At 33.0% G+C, this 20,148-nt stretch overlaps 1 protein-coding gene across 1 annotated transcript in view; it reads right to left on the bottom strand.

The window, feature by feature from the left end:
• Window positions 1–8,217: 8,217 nt before the first annotated feature.
• Window positions 8,218–20,148, bottom strand: part of luzp2 (leucine zipper protein 2) — a 157,026-nt gene continuing 145,095 nt past the window's right edge. The window contains exons 10-12 of the mRNA XM_073850651.1: window positions 18,054–18,158; window positions 11,830–11,901; window positions 8,218–8,798 (exon numbers count right to left, since the gene is read on the bottom strand). Coding sequence (XP_073706752.1) covers window positions 8,694–8,798; window positions 11,830–11,901; window positions 18,054–18,158 — 282 coding nt within the window. The 3' untranslated portion in view covers window positions 8,218–8,693. The remainder of the gene's footprint in view (window positions 8,799–11,829; window positions 11,902–18,053; window positions 18,159–20,148) is intronic.

Consider the following 20,148-nt stretch of genomic DNA (forward strand, 5'->3'; position numbering starts at 1 on the left):
ACAGGAGAAGTATAATTTATTCTTTGGAAAAATGTGCATTTGGATATAAATGCTGTAATAATTTAACGGAGTAAATTGAGAAAACACGCTCAAATTGACCAGAGTTTGAAAACAGAAACCAGCTGGCGCTATTGAGCATATTATTTTGCAGCGGTCAGCAGCCTGAATGAACATATATATTACAAACTAGTAAAACGTGTCTTTGTTGATAACAACACTTTGAAAAACAGAAAAGGTAAGAGGCATTATTTTAAACGAGGGCATACGACAGGAGCAGACCTGTAGCGGAACAAACTTTACCTTGAGACTGTGTGTGTGTGAAAAAAGTCTAAATACCGGTAGGTTGCTATAGTTGAACTCAACAAAAATATTAATGGTTGCCTTATGATGCGCCTTAGTTGTTAGTTTGCCACTTCAAAATTGTTAATTTAAGAACACAGTTTAACGTATTTTCTATAATCTGTATCTTATTTATCTCGGAGTACAATGTGTAATTTAAAAACCAAGCTACAATACTGAAACATCACGCACAGAAAAGTTTAATAATTTCATTTGTGTTCTGGTTACGAAATGACATGAACAAATTATGCATCGCATTGTTTATCGGCTTTTAGCAACAACTGACTGCCTTTAGCGGCTTAACAAGTGGTGTAGTAATGCCTGAGAAGTGGCCATATGCTTCATTTATGAATTTCGTTTTTAACTTTCTATTTGAACGCATTACTGGATCCTTGGACTAAAATGTTTACAGGGGTTCGCTGGTTTAAGAAACGTTTGATCGTAAAAATCTTACTAGTTTTCTTTGTAAGGTGTTGTTTTTGTAGTGATTCAAATGACTAGGGAGCGGGCGTATTAAGCGCAATCATCAAATACATTTCATAGCAAGCCGGCGCCACGGTCCTGGCTGCATTATCACTGTCTTTAGCGAATATTTACATTTATTCACATATGACTGGATGTGGTAGACTGTCATGATTTTGGCTAATGCGGAACACTAACGTTACTGAATAATGCACATCAAAAGGGATTTTAAATAGTGGGTATACGCCGTATACCGTCCACTAAACTTACCTAAAAATAATTAACAACACGGCCCGTCTCTCGCTAGCGACTGCTACGAGACCTGGTGGTCTGACTACATGAAGCGCTGCGGCCGGAAAAGGCAGCGGTGAATAGTTGAACCAAAGCGGGAAGCGAGTTGGGTTTGCTGCGGTGAGAAGTAGGGCGCGACCCAGGCTGGTCTGAGGCTTGTCGCTGCGACGCTCGAAAGCCGGGTCTCGTGCGGTACTAGTGGTGTCGAGCGAGGCGAAGTCAATCTAAGGCCGACAGATTGCAACGGATGATCCAAAAACCCCGGTACAGGTTTAGTCTTTGACTGTAATATTTTGACCAACGCCAAACCGAATGCCAAGAAACTATCGCTGGATGGAGGTAAGACGGCTGGTAATATATAGAGGATGCGCTGATTGAATGATTGGTTAAACAGGTTGCACCTGTGCCGAATGGGTTGATTATCTGATCGTGCTCCTCCTGAACCTTGTTTAATCAAACATCATTTGTTGTATTCATGTGAATCAATTATGTTTTTGATTAGAATGACATTTGTTTCATTAAATTAATACTGTTTTCTTTGTGAAAATCCCAGCACCTACTCTGCAAAAACATCTGAGGCAAATAGAGTGATCTGTCATATTAAAGAGCGTAAAAAACATATTTGTAATAGACATATTGTTTGTATTTCGCTATAAAACTGACAGATTTTGAAAGCTGAGACTTTGTAATATCTCCTGGTTCTCCCAATCCGAGCAGTTTGTATGCACAAAAGGTTAGAATATACTCTTAAAATATTATAACTTTAATCTCGTAATTGCTACAAATAATTCTCGTAACTTTGACTTTATTCTCAAAATATTGTCTTTATTCTCGCAACATTACTCATAATTTCGACTTTATTCTTGTCATTTTGACTTTATTCTCAAAATATTTTGTCTTTATTCTCAAAATTTGGACTTTATTGTCTAAATATTTCCACTTATTCTTGAAATATTTCTCGTAATTTCGACTTTAATCTTGTAATCTTCGATTTTTGAAAAAAAATTTAACGTGGGACTAAAACGATGTGGTAGATACAGGTACTAGTGACTAAGATTATATCTATATATCTATATCTATATATATATATATATATATATATTAGTGGTGGGCATAGATTAATTTTTTTAATCTAGATTAATCTAGATTAAATCTTGAAATTAATCTAGATTAATCTAGATTAAAATGGCTAATTTGAATTCTGATGAAGGCATTCAGAATATGTGTGCTACCCAAATAATGACTAAAAGTAAGTCTTTGAGAACGGGTTTCTCAAGTCAGGTGGCGCATTAGACCAGGTGCTCATCTCCTGTTTCCAAAATGCATTACAAACTGCTTGACAATTGCATTTACAACACAATTAACTATACAAACTTGTGTAACCAAGTACTTCTGCGCAAAAGGCTGTACGACGTGCGCGTTTCCGTAAAATACACAGGCGCGCGGGCATGGATAGCCTATCTGCGTGCATAGTCTTCCAATAAACTGCGTTGCTTTTAGAAGCGTCAATTCAGTTGTTGCGTATAGTTTAATGTCTTTATTTCGGGATTATCAAAGTAAATTATAACTCAAACTTGAGATTTTACTGGGGCACAGCAGATTTTCACTGGGGCACGTGCCCCAGTAAAAAGGGTCTAGCAACGCACGCACCTGCCCTGAAGCGGCTTCATAACTGCATCCATGTCAGCACGTCTCATTTGATGTGCTAATTTCACAGAAGTTGAAGACTCGTTCTCGCCCCCTACAGTGCAATTCAACTAGATATACGTCATCCGCGCTAAAATATCAAGGTGAAAGTCATCATATCTTGCGTAGTTTAGACCCAACTTTGAGAATAGATTAACGGCGATATTTTTTTTATCGCGCGATATGAGTCTCACGTTAATGCAGCACGTTAACGCCGATAACGGCCCACCACTAATATATATATATATATATATATATATATATATATATATGCGCTAATTTATGCTGTCTAAACCACAGAAAAACCATGTGGAAGAATAATTATGAATATAATTGACCATTTTAAGCAGCAATAATCAGCAAAATGTGCAAGATCCTTTCAGTGCCGCCAAATGGCCGAATGATAACACATCATGAAATCTCTCTCTCTCTCTCTCTCTCTCTCTCTCTCTCTCTCTCTCTCTCTCTATATATATATATATATATATATATAAATAGCAATGAAGAAGTGGCACTAAAGGCAAAACAACTCATCTATCATGAAATGAGTAGACAAGCTTGTGTTAATGAGCTGACCACGCTACAGGAGAAAGAGAAGGACAGGATGGGTAATTAGTGTGAGTATTTAATTAGCTTGTAGGCTTAGATTGCTCTGAGTGCTGTTTAGATGGTTTGCATTGTTGACCTTTACAGGTTAAATTGACTTTAGCCACAACATCTCAAAAAAATTGCGCATCCTAATAGAATGAATGATTTAGTTAGGAGCGGCATATGTCGTTACCGTATGAATATTAATGTGAATTTTGCTCTTTAAGATTAAACACCTTGAAATTGTTTGACAATGTCAAACTGTGTGCATGTTATTGATCAATTAGCTGCAGGAGATAGTTTATTCAATGTTATTTCATTTCGAATACAGCATAGTTGAGAGCAGTTTGTGGCCTTTTGCCAGTAACGACACTCACTCCATTTAAGGAGCAAAATCAATTCCTACTACATTTCATGGCACTCTATCATACTTCTGTAATAATCGGACATAGTTCAGCTATATTAAAGAGGTGATTAGTAAGGGTTATGCACAGTTCTGTCAATAATTATGTGGTGTGGCTCAAGATCTTATAAAACAAAGTACAACTAACATCTGAACTGCCTTAAGTTATTCTCATTATCTAGTATGTAATTAGATATTAGATATAAACTAGATATTTACAAGGCCAGTCCTGAGGGAATAACTTTGCAAACAGTGTACTATAGGTGTTAGCTAAACAAAAAACAACTAGTATATAAGTCCTAGAGTGAAATGTGATGAGGTGAAAGATAATAGGTGAATAATTGTGCTTTTATGCAGTGTGTGGGAGGCAGTGAGAAACTTTACAGCAAAGCCCCACAGCTGTTCATTGTAAAATCTGTCCTCGCGATGACTTTATGCCTGGCCCACCGCCACCCTTTTATATCTGTGTGCACAGATACGCACATCTCACGTTTAAGTTTGTCTTAGCGTTGGCGTCACTGAACCAGCTGGCGAAGATACTGTTGGCATGAAAACTTCCTCCATCCTTGAGGAGTAGCTAACTCGCTTCGAAATGAACCTAATGAATCATCTATCACTGTCCAGGTAGAAAAGAAAAGACGCTACTCACCGCTGTAATGTTTGGAAGTGTTGTTCTGGGCGAAATCAACATCTCTAGGGCGAAGCTTAATTTTGCGTCACCGCAAAGAGAACGCATAATATAGCGTAAATGTTCTTATCGCCAAATGTCAGATTAGATTTAAAAGCCGGTCTGTTTCTGTTGGCTCTTGTTTCTATCTAAAGAAACACCGTCTGCATAGTGTCCAAATGCATTTTTTCCTCTCTCAGTGCGTGCATGTGTGTGTTTGACCGTGTAATTCTGCTTTTGGCAACCAGAAGTCTTCACGAATCCACTGGCACGCATCTCACAGCTGGCCCAGATTCTTCATCTTCCCTTTATCCTGACGATGGCTGTGTTGTCCCTGAAAACACTGTTTTACCTTCTCATAACTCAACGTGTAAAGAGCCAACCCACTAGAGGTGTCTGTATGTGAGTACTTCCAGAGTGAGTTTGAATGGAAGTATTGATGGAGCTATTTAAATTCACTTTGAAGTTGCTGATGGGCTCTATTTCCTACACCTTTTCCCTGACTTGAGTGGGTTAGATGGTATGAAGAGGGGAAAATTGGCTTTCTGAGCTGTAATTAGCCTATCAGAATGCTTTTCTCCAAATCATCCAAACCACATATAAGCGTTAATGGAGGCTGAAGGCAACAAAATGGTTGGATTTTCCTAGATCAGAGGCGAATGACACATGTTGAACTCTTAAAAACATCAAGATAATGCCATTGCGACTTGATTTAGCACCGTTAGGCTTTCACGGTGAGTGCAGAATAATGCTTTTTAATCACTGAAGATTGTTGTGTGCTTCGAATTCAAAGACTGGAGGTAATATGTAAATCCAAAATTAATGTCTCATTCCCTTTGCTGAACGAAGCACTTGACTTTGAAAAGTTTGTAACAAGTCCGCCTCTATTCACAGCAACTGCAATCAGGCATACTCTGCCCCTCCGCAAGGCTTTTTCACAGAGGCTGATATAAATCGGGTTTTGATCACGGCTCATTTTTATTTATAAGATCTTGTGGAGGCAAGTTTTTCAAGGGAAGACATCATATTTTTGGAAGCCACAGTGTAGCTACAGGTAAATTGGCTCTTCGCACAGATTTGTCACTATCGGTCTCATTTTCCCGTGTAGTGATCTGAGAGCAAGCATGTAGTCCGTCAGGACACTTCAGACGGCATCTTCTCCAGCTCAAACATTCATGAGGAGCCTCTCTCTCTGGGATACACTTGGCATGCTTTCCCTCAGAAGTTTTGATGATAATTGGCAAAGTAGCAAATGGCCTGAAATCATAATTTGCAGGTGGCCGTTTCTATTGGCTGAGTGTTTTTGCCACCTCCGACTCGAGAAAAAGAAGCTGTTGCCTCATTATGATTTTTACACTGACGTAATTGTGATTAAATATTACAAAATGGAAAGACAAAAGCATTGAGTAATTGTCACAACCTTTGAAGAACAATAACATCAGCTTTAATTTCCAAGACAAAGCCGCTGCTGTCACGTCAAGGCCTTTTTTAAAACAAGCTGCCATCACAACTCTTCGTGAAGACTCAGTTTTCTCATAATTAATAGTCTTTTCCTGGAACTCTTAAATTTTTTAGTTCAGTGTTTATATAAATGATGAAAACAGAAAGTTCAGCTGGGAAAAGTGTTAGGCGGAAAAAAAAGGTAGATGGAGAAAGAAAAATCAAAGGTCTGTGAAAAGGCTAAGAACCAGAGCTTTGAAGTTATTATGATCTGCTGCTCACGTACAGGATACACCAATGAGGACTTTGGCTTGATCCCGTGGGATCTAGGTTATTGACCTTGCACTTTAACGGTATAACAGGGCCTTTCTTGAAGCACCAGAGGTGTTAATTAAACGGAGCAGCAGAGTCAGGACACAGGAAATGCACGGACAGTGATGAGTCTGTTGTTTTACTCCACAAATAACCATTTATTCTTCACACATTTAGCGAAAATCACGGTTTATTGTAAAGGACACAAGAAGGTAGAGAAACAGAGAGATGTAGCAGTAGATTAAGTACTCGGTGCATGGCACATCATTCTTAGGGAGACGACTCATTGTGAGTCGAGTTTTTCTCTTTAATTCTGGCACCAAAAGCTCCGAAATATTCAACAGTGATAGTTGGCCAGCCAACTTGAGCCTCGTAATATGGAGTAGGAGGAGTAAATTAATCTTTGCTACAACACGAGACAAACCGTACCGTCACATTTTAGCTGCGTTAAACAGTTCTTTTCATCATATTAGCACAGTTGGGATTGATTTTGATTCTGTGAGGGCTGCACGATTAATCGGAGTAAAACCGAAAACGCTACATGGCTTAGTATGATTATCAAAACGCAAATTCTGCAAATTAATTATTAATTAAATATATGCACTACATGTTTAAGAGTGGCCTTGTGTTTTTACATACTTTCACACATGAGCAGTCAAAATAAAAGCATAATAATTTAACATTTGAAAAAAATCTATAGTGAATTATTACTATAGTAATTATTACTATAATAATATTTCTTACTTTGTTTAATATTTTTATTATTTGTGACCCTGGACCACAAAACCAGTCTTAAGTAGCATGGGTATGTTTGTAGCAATAGCCAACAATACATTGTATGGGTCAAAATGATCAATTTTTCTTTTATGCCAAAAATCATTAGGCTATTAAAGGAACACTCCACTTTTTATGGAAATAGGCTCATTCTCCAACTCCCCCCGAGTTAATAAGTAGATCATTGAATCCTATTAGACCAATAGCATCGCATTCAAAAATAACCAATGAGTTTCGGTATTTGTCCTATTTAAAACTGCAGCAAGTGCAGTAATATCACACAGCGCCTGAAATTAGTTCCCATCTAGGTAACTTCTAATGAGGAACGCTCCCTGTGCATGCAGTTGGTCACGTTGTGCTGCGATGTGCTGCGTGATATTACTGCGCCTGCTTTGGCCATGTTACGGCAGCAAACTTCCTTGACTATTACGCCGGAATGGGAGTGTAGTTCCTAATCTTATCTAGAAAATCGCACACGATATAACTGCAGAAGAGTCAAGTTTTAAATAGGACAAATACCGAAACTCGTTGGGCATTTTTGAACGTGATGCTATTGGTCTAATAGGATTCAATGATCTATGCTAAGCTATGCTAAAAGTGTTATCGCTAGAACAGGAGAACAGCTGAATGGATTTCAAAACGGTAAAAATCAACTTAATAACTCGGGGGGAGTTGGAGAATTAGCCTATTTCCAAAAAAAAGTGTTTTTGTGTTCCTTTAAGTAAAGATCATGTTCCATGAAGATATTTTGTAAATGTCCTACAGTAAATATATCAAACCTTAATTTTTGATAACTAATATGCATTGCTAAGAACTTCTTTTAGACAGTGATTTTCTCAGTATTTTAATTGCTTTCACCCTCAGATTCCATATTTTCAAATAGTTGTATCTCAGCCAAATATTTTCTTATCCTAACAAACCTCATTTATTCAGCTTTCATATGATGTATAACTCTCAATTTAAAAACGTGAACCTTATGATTGGTTTTGTGGTCACATTTAGTCAAAAAAAAAAAAAACACATTTTAAAACACACTCACAATTTTTCCTCAAATCGTGCAGCCCTTTTTTGCATTCAGGACATGGCTCAGTATTTTCAGAAGCTGCTCAGACAAAAGTTTGAATTTGACCTCATGTGTAAATTTACAGAACTCAAATGACCCCCAGCGTGACCTTTAACACTGAAATTCTGGTCTGCGGTGCCAGAAATAGTTTTTAATTACAAACAACACAAATCAAAAAATATTGTGTCCTCACTTTGGGAGAAGAAAAAACAAACTAAAGAATTAAAATAGAGAGTGAACCAAAAAAGTAACAGTTATTAAAAACAACCAGTACCATCGTAACCTTGTAAAATCAATATCTAAAACTCTATAATGCATGCCATACTATGTGGTTGGTTTTTTATTAAGAAAGTTCAAAATCGAATGTTGGGAATCTCTTTTTCTACATTAGCAGTGTTAGACTGAGTATTTTGTGTTTATGTCTGTCATTGTTTGTGTTTGCTTACAGTCATGTGTGTGTGCATGTGTGTGTGTGTGTGTGTGTGTGTGTGTGTGTGTGTGTGTGTGTGTGTGTGTGTGTGTGTGTGTGTGTGTGTGTGTGTGTGTGTGTGTGTGTGTGTGTGTGTGTGTGTGTGTGTGCTTATAAGCTCAGTGAATGAAGAGGGGCTTAAACAGATCTGACATCATTTTTACCATGCAGAAAATCTGCCAAGTCTTCCACAGTCCCTTTAGTTTTGTTTGTCCATTTGTGTCTTTTTTAGGTCTCCGTCTGTTTTCACACTTTCCTCTGCTGTCCTTGCCTGGCCTTGTCCGTTCTGCTCTGGGGTTTTCGCCTATAGAACAGAGATGACAAGAGAAGAGAGTACATGCATACCGTAGTGCAGCGGGCTCTGAAGTCTGGCACAAACAGAGCAGGTGATTAGACATTTACACCTTCCTCTCCATTTCCCCTGTCGCTGTCAGACTGACCTATAATTTGACAAAACCTGTCACCGCTTGCTGCAGTGCTCAAGGCTGACACTTGTTAGCACTGGAGCAAATAGTTATCTGTGAGAGGGTGTGGGCAAGGCTATGTGTCTTGACAGCTCACTTATATAACATGGGGAACATGGAACTTCAGAGACACTGAAAATATGAATGTAGAATGTGAATTTTGCAAACACACAGTGGGGTCAAAAGGTCATAGACAACATTGAAAATCTGGGGTTTAAAGGGATAGTTCACCCAAAAATAAAAATTCTGTCAATAATTACTCACCTTCATGTCATTCCAAATTCGTAAGACCTTTGGTCATCTTTGGAACACAAATTAAGATATTTTTGATGAAATGCCAGAGCTTTTTCACCCTCCATAGACAGCAACACAACTACCATGTTCAGGACACAGAAAGGTAGTAAGGACTTTGTTAAAATAGTACATGTGACATCAGTGGTTCAACCATAATTTAATAAACCTAAGAGAATACTTTTTGTGTGCAAACAAAACAAAAATAACAGCTTTTATTCAACAATTTCTTCTTTTCCACACACTAGTTGTGGTACTCTCATGAATGTGCAGCAGAGACTGTTTTGGACTATTTTAACGATGTCCTTACTACGTTTATTGGCCTTGAACATGTCAGTTGTGTTGCTGTCTATGCAGGGTCATCAAGAATATCTTAATTTGTGTTCCAAAAATGAACAAAGGTCTTATGGGTTTGGAACGGCATGAGGGTGAGTAATTAATGACAGAGTTTTCATTTTTGGGTGAACTATCTATTTAATATTCAATTTAAATCTGAAAATAAAGTTGAGTACGATTTTAAACAAATAAGAATTATGATGTACAGTAAAATTAGTGAGAAATATTTCAGATTATGCACATTTTAAGGTTACCGTTTAATGTTTTGATGTTTACATTAACTTCTCTTCTAGATTATTGTACCCATAATATACGCTGACATATATGTTAAAAAAATAGGGTTTGATTTTTTTATATATATATATATATATTTTTGAAAGAAGTCTCTTATGCTAATTACAGCTGTATTTATTTGATCATGTAAATGTATTTACTGTCACTTCTGATCAATTTAATGTGTACTTATTTAACAAAAGTATTAATTAAAAACATTCTTACTTACCCCAACCTGTACAGTAATAAATATGAATGTATTGAATTATTTATAAAATAGAAGCACTAGTGGTTTCTGACTTTTTGACTCCATTGTAGATGCAACTTGGATTTAACTTGAATGGCAGCACACACATATAGAAGCCCATTTCCCCCACTGAATAAAAAAAGGTAATTGCTTTATATCTTACAATTGAGATTTCTTTTCTTTTCTTATAATTGCAAGTTCACCTATCGCAATTCTGACTTTTTTTTAAAATAAATTTTCAGATATAAACTCACAATTGTAAAGTACAAAGTCAGAATTGCGAGATATAAAGTCAGAATTTCGGAAAATAAACTTGCAATTGTGAGTTATACAGCCAGAACTGCAAGACATAAACTCGCAATTCTGAGAAAAAAGTCACAATTGTAAGTTTATATAATGCAATTCTGAGAAAAAAGTCAGAAATGTGAGTTTATATAAAGATATAAGAGATAGAAACTCGCAATTCTTTTTTTTTCTCAGAACTGCATGATATAAACTCACAGTTGCAAATTATACAGCCAGAATTGTGAGGTATAAACTTGCAATTCCAACATTTTTATTGGATCTGTGTAATATAAATTTGCAAATGTAAGTTAAAAAGTCACAACTGCAAGATTAAAAACCTGAACAGAATTGTGAGATATAAACATGCAATTCTGAGAAAAACAGAACTGTGAATTTATATCCTGCAATTCTCACTTTGTATCTCGCAATTATGAGTTTACATCACGCAGTTCTGAGAAAAAAAAAGTCACAATTGCGAGTTCAGATCATGCAATCTTTTTTTCTCCCCGGAACCAGACTTTATAATTTATAGACTTTTTGTTTGCAAGATATAGACTCGCAATCGTAGCGTTTTTTCTCAGAATTGCGTGATGTAAACTCACAATTGCGAGATACAAAGTGAGAATTGAGAAATATAAACTCGCAATTACGAGAAAAAAAAAGTCAGAATTGCAAGATATAAACACAATTCTGAAAAAGACAGTCTCAATTTTCACTTAATTTCTCAGAATTGCGAGTTTATGTCTCACATAAAAAGTCAGAATTGCAAGAAAAAAAGTCACAATTGTGAGTTCATATTGCAATCTTTTTTTCCCCTCAGAACTGGACTTTATAACTCACAGACTGTTTTTCCTCCGAACCGCATCATAAAAACTTGCAATTGTGAGTTACAAAGTCAGTATTGTGAAATATAAACTCGCGATTACGAGAAAAAAGTCAGAATTCCAAGATTTAAACACAATTCTGAGAAAGACAGTCTCAATTTTCACTTAATTTCTCAGAATTGCGAGTTTATGTCTCACATAAAAAGTCAAAATTGAAAGATGTAAAGTCAGAATTTCTGAATTTTCTCAGAACTGTGATATAAACTCACAATTCTGTGAAAAAAGTCACAACTGTGAGATATAAACTCAATTATGAGAAAAAGAAGTTTCTCAGAATTGCATGATAACTCACAATTGCAAGAAAAAAAAGTATTTTGCTGAACACAAAAAAGCACTTGTATAATATATTTTTGCCCATGCAGTAAAACTTTGTTGTTTTGCTTTAATATGGGCAAAAACAGTTAGAACATTCTTTAAAATCTTTTGTGTTCCACAGATGAAAGAAAGTCATACACGTTTAGAAAGACATGAGGGTGAATAAATGATGACAGGTTTTTCATTTTTGGTGAACTCTCTCTTTACTTTTCTTTCAGTAGGGCACATCAGAACACTCACTTGACTGTGTCCAAATGTCTTTTTCATCTCAGATGAACTCTCGGTCTGATTGTGGGAACAGTCTGCTCCCACCTGGAGGTAAAAAGAAAGAGAACATGTTCATTTAAAAAGCAAACAAATCCCAAGATCATCTAGCAATCAAGCGCAGAACAAAGGGAAAAACGTCTTGAATAAAAATCTTTTAAATATAAGTCTTAAAAAAATGAATAAAATACATATGTGGCCACAATGGAGCAGTGATACTGTATAGACCATAATTATTTGCTGTTTCCATTTTCCACAAAGGCCCTGAGCTATGAGATTATACAATGTTGCATAGAAAAGAGATTAATCGTGTTGCTCAAGGGATAGAGTATTTTAAGGAAATGTTGCTTGTCTCTATGAGCTCTGAAACAAGCTAGAAAAATGTTTTTGGAGCAACGGATTTAACAGAAGAGTACAAGACTACAATAGACAATGTTTAACTGAAAAATACGCCCTCGTTTTTTTATTCTGACAGGACCAAAAACACTAAGGTTAAGTTAATGGAAGTGTTATAGGACTGTGCCTGCCAAAAAAACAACTTTATACAGGCAGCAAAGAGTAACCATCTAAACTTTTTTTTTCTAAACATATACCTTGTTCATTTTCCTTTATTGTCTAGGCCTGCTTCATTCTAAGTGCTCCTTCCTCAAAAAATTGTCAAAGAATTGGTCCAAGGAATGTACTGAAGCCAGCAAAGATAAATGAATAGCAATGATTAATGTCTATAAACTGTATATGCCTCTGGACAAGCTGGTGTGTGAGCAATACTTAAACCCAAAACAACTGACATGCCTTTTGATGGATGTGATACAGTACTTCACCATCTAACCACCACTTCAATTCATAACCAAACAGTCTGGATATTCAATTTAAATGTAAATATTACATTAAATAATTACTGTATAAAATATAACATTAATATATTAAATACCGTTCAAAAGTTTGAGGTTGGTATAATCTCCTATATTACTCTAATACTTCTTTTTTTTTGCTTAAGAAACATTACTTTTCAACAAAGCCGAAAACAGTTGTGCTTCTTTTTTGTTTGTTTGTTTGTTTGTTTGTTTATTTTATTGCATATTTTATTTTATTATTTTATTTTATATTTGAATAAATGCACAATTACTGTGATAATATCATAATATTTCAGAAATTATTTTAATAAAGTGATTTTTGCTTAAGAAACATTACTTATTAACAAAACAAAAACATATTGTTATTTTATTTTATTTTAATTTTATGTTATTTTTTTATTTATTTATTTTATTTTATTTTAATACATAATTCCAGTGATGGCAAAGCTTTCAGTCTTCAGTGTCACATGATCTTTCAGAAATTATATTTTATTTGTATTTATTTATGTATTTTGCTTAAGAAACATAACTTATTAACAAAGCTGAAAATAGTTGTACTTCTTATTTATTTTATTTTTTTAATAAATGCGTTATTTACTTGATGCCAAAGCTGCATTATTTCAGACTTTTTTTTGACAATAATATAATAATATGAATTTTACCATCATCATTATGATTATTATTATTATTTCAGAATTTATTCTAATAAAAATTTAATTTTTATTTTATTTTTTTTGCTTAAGAAACATGACTTATTAACAAAGCTGAAAACAGTTGTGCTTCTTATTTTATTTTATTTTATTTTATTTTAATATACATAATTCCTGTGATGGCAAAGCTGAATTATTTCAGTCTTCAGTGTCACATAACCTTTCAGAAACTATTCTAATAAAATTATTATTATTATTATTATTTTGCTTATTAACAAAGCTGAAAACAGCTGTGATTCTAATTTATTTTATTTTATTTTAATAAACACATAATTCCTACATAATTCAGAAATTATTCTAATAAAATGATTTTTTTTGCTCAAGAAACAGTACTTATTAACAAAGCTGAAAACAGCTGTGATTCTAATTTATTTTAATAAATACATAATTTCTACGTAATTCAGAAATTACTCTAATAAAATGATTTTTTTTCTAAAAAAGCAGTACTTATAAACAAAGTTGAAAACAGCTGTAATTCTAATTTATTTTATTTTATTTTAATAAATACATAATTCTTACATAATTCAGAAATTATTCTAATAAAATGATTTTTTTTCTCAAGAAACAGTTCTTATTAACAAAGCTGAAAACAGCTGATTCTAATTTATTTTATTTTAATAAACACCTAATTCCTACATAATTCAGAAATTATTCTAATAAAATGTTTTTTTTCCCTCAAGAAACAGTACTTATTAACAAAGCTGAAAACAGCTGTAATTCTAATTTATTTTAATAAATACATAATTCAGAAATTATTACAATTAATTTTTTTCCTCAAGAAACAGTACATATATATATAAATTATTTTATTAGTATTTATTTATTTATTTTGCTTAAGAAACATTACTTATTTACAAAGCTGAAAATAGCTGTAATTCTTATTTATTTATTTTTTTTTTTTTAATAAATACATCATTTATGTGATGCCAAAGCTGAATTATTTCAGTCTTCAGTGTCAAACAATTCAAACAAATTTTCAGAAATTATTCTAATACAAAAATCAGCAGCATTCATAAATGATAAGACACCATTGATTAGAAAGACACCCCGATGTGTTTTATCCCACTCACAGTCTCTCTCTCTCTCTCTCTCTCTCTCTCTCTCTCTCTCTCTCTCTCTCTCTCTCTCTCTCTCTCTCTCTCTCTCTGTCTCTCTCTCAGTACAGTCACACTGCTCTCATCAGTCCCATCAGCAGGGTGAGAGCTGCTTTGGGAACGTTTTCATTAGACAATCTTCATGGCATGTCATCTACCAAGAATGACATCCTCTCCCTGGGATCCTGTGTTTCTCTCCCTCTTTCTGTCTGTCTTTGTTTCCTATCTCTGCACACTTACTCACGTGGCTGTTCTTGCATCTCACACACACACTCAGCCACTTACCCACAATCACACACACAATCCTGTCATTATAGTTGATAAGTGCATGTCAGCAACCAGTGAGATGTATCTCGTCTGGCCTACAGTATACTTCTCTCTGCTCTGCTGATATCTGTAATGCATTGTTCCTGGTACATCTTCCCAGTGCTGTCTCAAACCTTCCAGACTAGAGGATTCCACATCATCTGTCAACGGCGATGACGAGCAAGGATCAAGTAAGGTTGCTTTGTGGCTGCCGTCTGAGTGAGAAATGTGAGTGTATTTCTTAAAATGGATTCGTAATCTGTGTGTTTGTTTGGCTTACATCCATTACCTGCAAGACTGTATGTGAAAAAATTATGCCTTTTCAATTCTATACAAAAGAAGTTTTGCAACTACCACTGGAAAGAGCTACATGTATGAAATGCACTCAAGAAAAAAGGAAAGAAAGAGCATAATCATTTTGGAGGCAATATATTACAGCAAAAATGGTTTTGCTCTTTACACATATGCTAGAGTAAGCATATAGTCTGTGTGACAAACAGTAAATTTAACTATAAGCATTGTATCCGCAAAGCCAGATTTACTGTGTAGGTTTTGTACCGTTTTCACTCCACTAGCTACCAATTGTGGTTAGAATCAAATTTAAGGCTTTTGATGCTTGCTTTCAGGACTAGCACTGGAAAATGCCATTCTCTTCCTCAATTCACTACTACAAATGTTGCTACAAATGCTCGCTCCGCCAACTTAGATCACTGAATGAGGAAAACCAAAGACTCTGCTTTTTTACTCTTCTCTAGCTTACTTCCATGCTTTCCTGCTTTCTCTAATAAACTGACATTGTGTTACTATTGGACTATTGCTGGCTTCTTAACAATTTGCTTTGTTCTTCTTTTGCAGGATGCTTTGGATGATTTTACAATTATTATTGAAGTTTTGAAAAATAGATTGTTGCAGTACATTTAACGAGAAAACACTTTTATTTTTATTTTTTATACTAATACTACTACTACTAAAATTATTATTGAAGTTATAAATAAAACAGATTGTTGCAGTAGATTTGACAAGAAAACACTATTTTTTTAATATAATAATAATAATAATAATAATAATAGTAATAATATTTTTACTATTATTATTATTATTGAAGTTATAAATAATACAGATTGTTGAAGTACATTTTACAAGAAACACTATTTTAGTTTTTTTTATATAATACTATATTAATAATAATTACAAAAGTAATACAATTTTTAAAATATTATTTAAGGTATAAATAAAACAGATTGTTGCAGTACATTTTACAATAAACACTATTTTATTTTTTTAAATAATAATATAATAATAACAATTTCAAAATTATTATTATTGAAGGTATAAATAAAACAGATTGTTGCAGTATATTTTACAAGAAAAAACTATTTTATTTTAGTTTTAATAATAATATAATATAATAATAATAATGAAGAAATATTATTATTGAAGGTATAAAAAATGTACTGTTGCAGTACATTTTACAAGAAAACACTATTTTAGTTTTTTTACAATATAATAATAGTATTTTTTACAATTATTATTATTGAAGTTAAATAATACAGATTGTTACAGTACTTTTTACAAGAAATCCTATTTTAGTTTTTTTAAATAATAATAATAATAGCAATAATTTTAAAATGATTATTATTGATGGTATAAATAAAACAGATAAAACAGAAACACTTTTAAAACAGTTTTTTAAATAATAATAATAATATAATGTTAAAATTATTATTATTGAAGGTATAAATTAAAACAGATTTAACAAGAAACACTATTTTATTATTTTTTACAGTAATAATATAATAATCACAATAAAAATAATTTTACAATTATTATTATTATTATTATTATTATTGAAGTTATAAATAAAACGTTGCAGTACATTTTACAAAAAACTATTTTATTTTTTAACATTAATAATAATCTAATTTTACAATTATTATTGGAGTTATAAATAAAACATTGTTGAAGCACATTTTACACAAAACATTATTTTAGTTTTTTTTAACATTAATAATAATATATTTTTTGCAATTATTATTATTATTATTGAAGTTGTAAATAAAACATTGTTGCAGTACATTTTACAAGAAAATACTACTTTTTAAAATATAATATAACATTTTTACAATTATTATTATTGAAGTTATAAATAAAAAAAACGATTATTTCAGTACAATATTTTTTGACAATAATATAATAATATGAATTTTACCATCATCATTATGATTATTATTATTAAAGACAAATAAAACAGACTGTTTCTGGACATTGTACAATAAAACACTATGTTATATATTTATTTATTTATTCATTTTGTACAAAAATATACTAATATGAATTTTAAACTTATTATTATTATTATTATTATTATTATTGAAGTTAGAAATAAAAAAAAATGTTGCAGTACTTTAGTTAATAATATGAATTTTCCAATTGTTATTACTATTATTATTACTATTGAAGACATATGACAGATTCAGTTTCAGGACATTGTCCAAGAAAACACTATTTTTCAATGATAATATAATAATAATTTTACAATTATTATTATTGAAGTTCTAAATAAAACTGATTGTTGCAGTACATTTCATAAAACAACACTATTTTAGGTTTTCTATATTAACTTCTCAGATTTAATTCAATGTGCTACTTGCCCTTTTTTGTAACTGTTTGTGAAATTGTATTATTATTATTATTATTATTATTATTATTATTATTATTATTATTATTATTATTTAGAGATTTTAAACATCTTGTCCTAGTTTAATAAGCAGAAATGGCTACATTTTTTGTTTTTCTCAAAATAGGCCTGTTTGTTTGAGCATCCTGACTAGCCTGAAACAACACTGTCTCACCAGTGGTGTTATTTTGAGGCGTGTCTATCTGTTTTGATGACCAATAAAAGAAAAGGGTTTTTTTAAGGAATCTGTTTGAAAACAATCATTATTATTAGTTCCATTTGGTGTAGTAAAGGCACAGAAATTACACACTTCACCCTTAACTAAATGGAGCGGCAATATTTTCTCATGGGTCCAACAGCAGCAGTTCAATATGCCATTGATCACGAGAAAACTGCTGAGCGAAGCCTCAAAGCTTATTCTTGAACGAAATTTAATGCAAAGTTGTAAATGATCTTAAATGGCTAAGGGATACACCGAGATGCAATGAACATAAGTCGCCCCATTTAGTCCAAAGGGTAAGGAAGTGGCCATTAGAGTATAAGGGCACTAAAGATTTACCTTCACCATCTGGCAGTCTTTCGGTCCTGTGCTCTCTCTCCTCATTACCGCACTGCTCACAGGCAATTTACTTGTTGTTGTGATCCGGGGAACTTTCGGGATGTCCTTAAGGAAGAAAGTATAAAGAAACAGAATGCTACGTTATGAAAGACACAAAGGAGTAGACAGAGGAAGAAAAAGAGGGAAAACAAGAGAGTGCTGGGGTTAAATTCTCCAGACGGTTTATTATAGAGCACAGACGATTTTCCACTTAGGTTAATTTGAAGTCGGTTGTCAACTCTCTTTCTATTGTGATCTACTGTACTTGAGTGGCTTTACAGTCAGAGCACAAAGCTCACTTCTGTTATTGTTTTCCATTTAGCAGATGCTTTTATCTAAAGCGATTTACAGTAAATGGCAAATGTTTGGATTAACAACATAAAAAATGTGTTTTGTTTAAATCATGTATAGATATTTTATACTGATGATGGTGATGTTCACGTCAGTATAATATATCAATATCAAACATGTAGTATATACACTACTTTTTCTCATTATTGAGCACCAAATTAGCATATATGACACTGAAGACTGGAGAAATTTGTATATTTTTACTGAAAATTCAGCTGCACCATCACATGAATAAATTAAATGAACAGTTGTAAATTGGAATAATATATCACAATATTAAAATTTTTATACGTTATACTTTTATACTTTTTACAGTATTAAAATAAAAGCAGCCTTGGCGATTTCTAAAACTTTTAAATAATCTTACAAGCACTAAGATTATAAATCTTAGATTTTGTTCACAAACTTATATTTTGGATGTGAAAAAACAACCCCAACTAGACTAGCACTGTCAAATCGAATAATCGTGATTAATCACATCCAAAATAAAAGTTTGTGTTTGCATAATATGTGTGTGTGTGTGTGTGTGTGTGTGTGTGTGTGTGTGTGTGACCTGGTATTCATCACATTGTGGGGACCAAATGTCCCCACAAGGATAGGAATACCAGTAGATTTTGACCTTGTGGGGACATTACTCAGGTCCCCATGAGGAAACAGGCTTATAAATCATGCACAATGAGTTTTTTTGAGTAAGTAAAAGTGTACACAATCTCCTGTGAGGGCTAGGTTTAGGTGTAGGGTGATAGAAAGTACGGTTTGTACAGTATAAAAACCATTACGCCTATGGAATGTCCCCATAAAACATGTAAACCCAACATGTGTGTGTGTGTGTGTGTGTGTGTGTGTGTGTGTGTGTGTGTACTGTGTGTATGTGTGTGTGTGTGTGTGTGTGTGTGTGTGTGTGTGTGTGTGTACAAATACACAGTACACACATATATATTATGTAAACACAAACTTATATTTTGGATGTGAAAAAAAAACTAGATTAGCATTGTCAAATCGATTAATCACAACTAATCACATTTCAAATAAAAGTTTGCATTTACATGATATGTGTGTGTACTGTGTGTATTTATATATACTCAGTACACACATATATTATACAAACATACTTATATTTTGGATCTGAAAAAACTGTAGATTAGCATTGTCAAATTGATTAATCACAAATAAAAATAAAAGTTTGTGTTTACATAATATATGTGAGTACTGTGTGTATTTGCATATACATATACATAGTACACACATATTGTATTATGTAAACAAACTTTTTGGGGGGATGTAAAAAAACCTCTAGATTAGCACTGTCAAATCAATTAATCACAATTAATTGCTTTCAAAATAAGTTTGTTTACATAATATATGTGTGTATACTGTGTGTATTTATATATACAAATACACAGTACACATATACATATATTAAATATATAAACACAACGATTAATCGTGATTAATCACATTCAAAATATAAGATTATTTTTTAAATAATATATGTGTGTATTTATATATACATTATATATATATATATATATATATATATATATATATATTATATATATATATTATATATATTTATACAACAGTTCTTTCTGGTTCTCAAATGTGATTGGTTGAGAACCGTGAGATATTCTACTGGTTTCGCTACAGGAACGCCCTTTCACAATTTTGTATCACTCAGCGCGTTCTAGCCGGGAACGTTTTTTTC

Source organism: Garra rufa, chromosome 11, assembly GCF_049309525.1.
Source record: "Garra rufa chromosome 11, GarRuf1.0, whole genome shotgun sequence".
Lineage (NCBI taxonomy): Eukaryota > Metazoa > Chordata > Actinopteri > Cypriniformes > Cyprinidae > Garra > Garra rufa.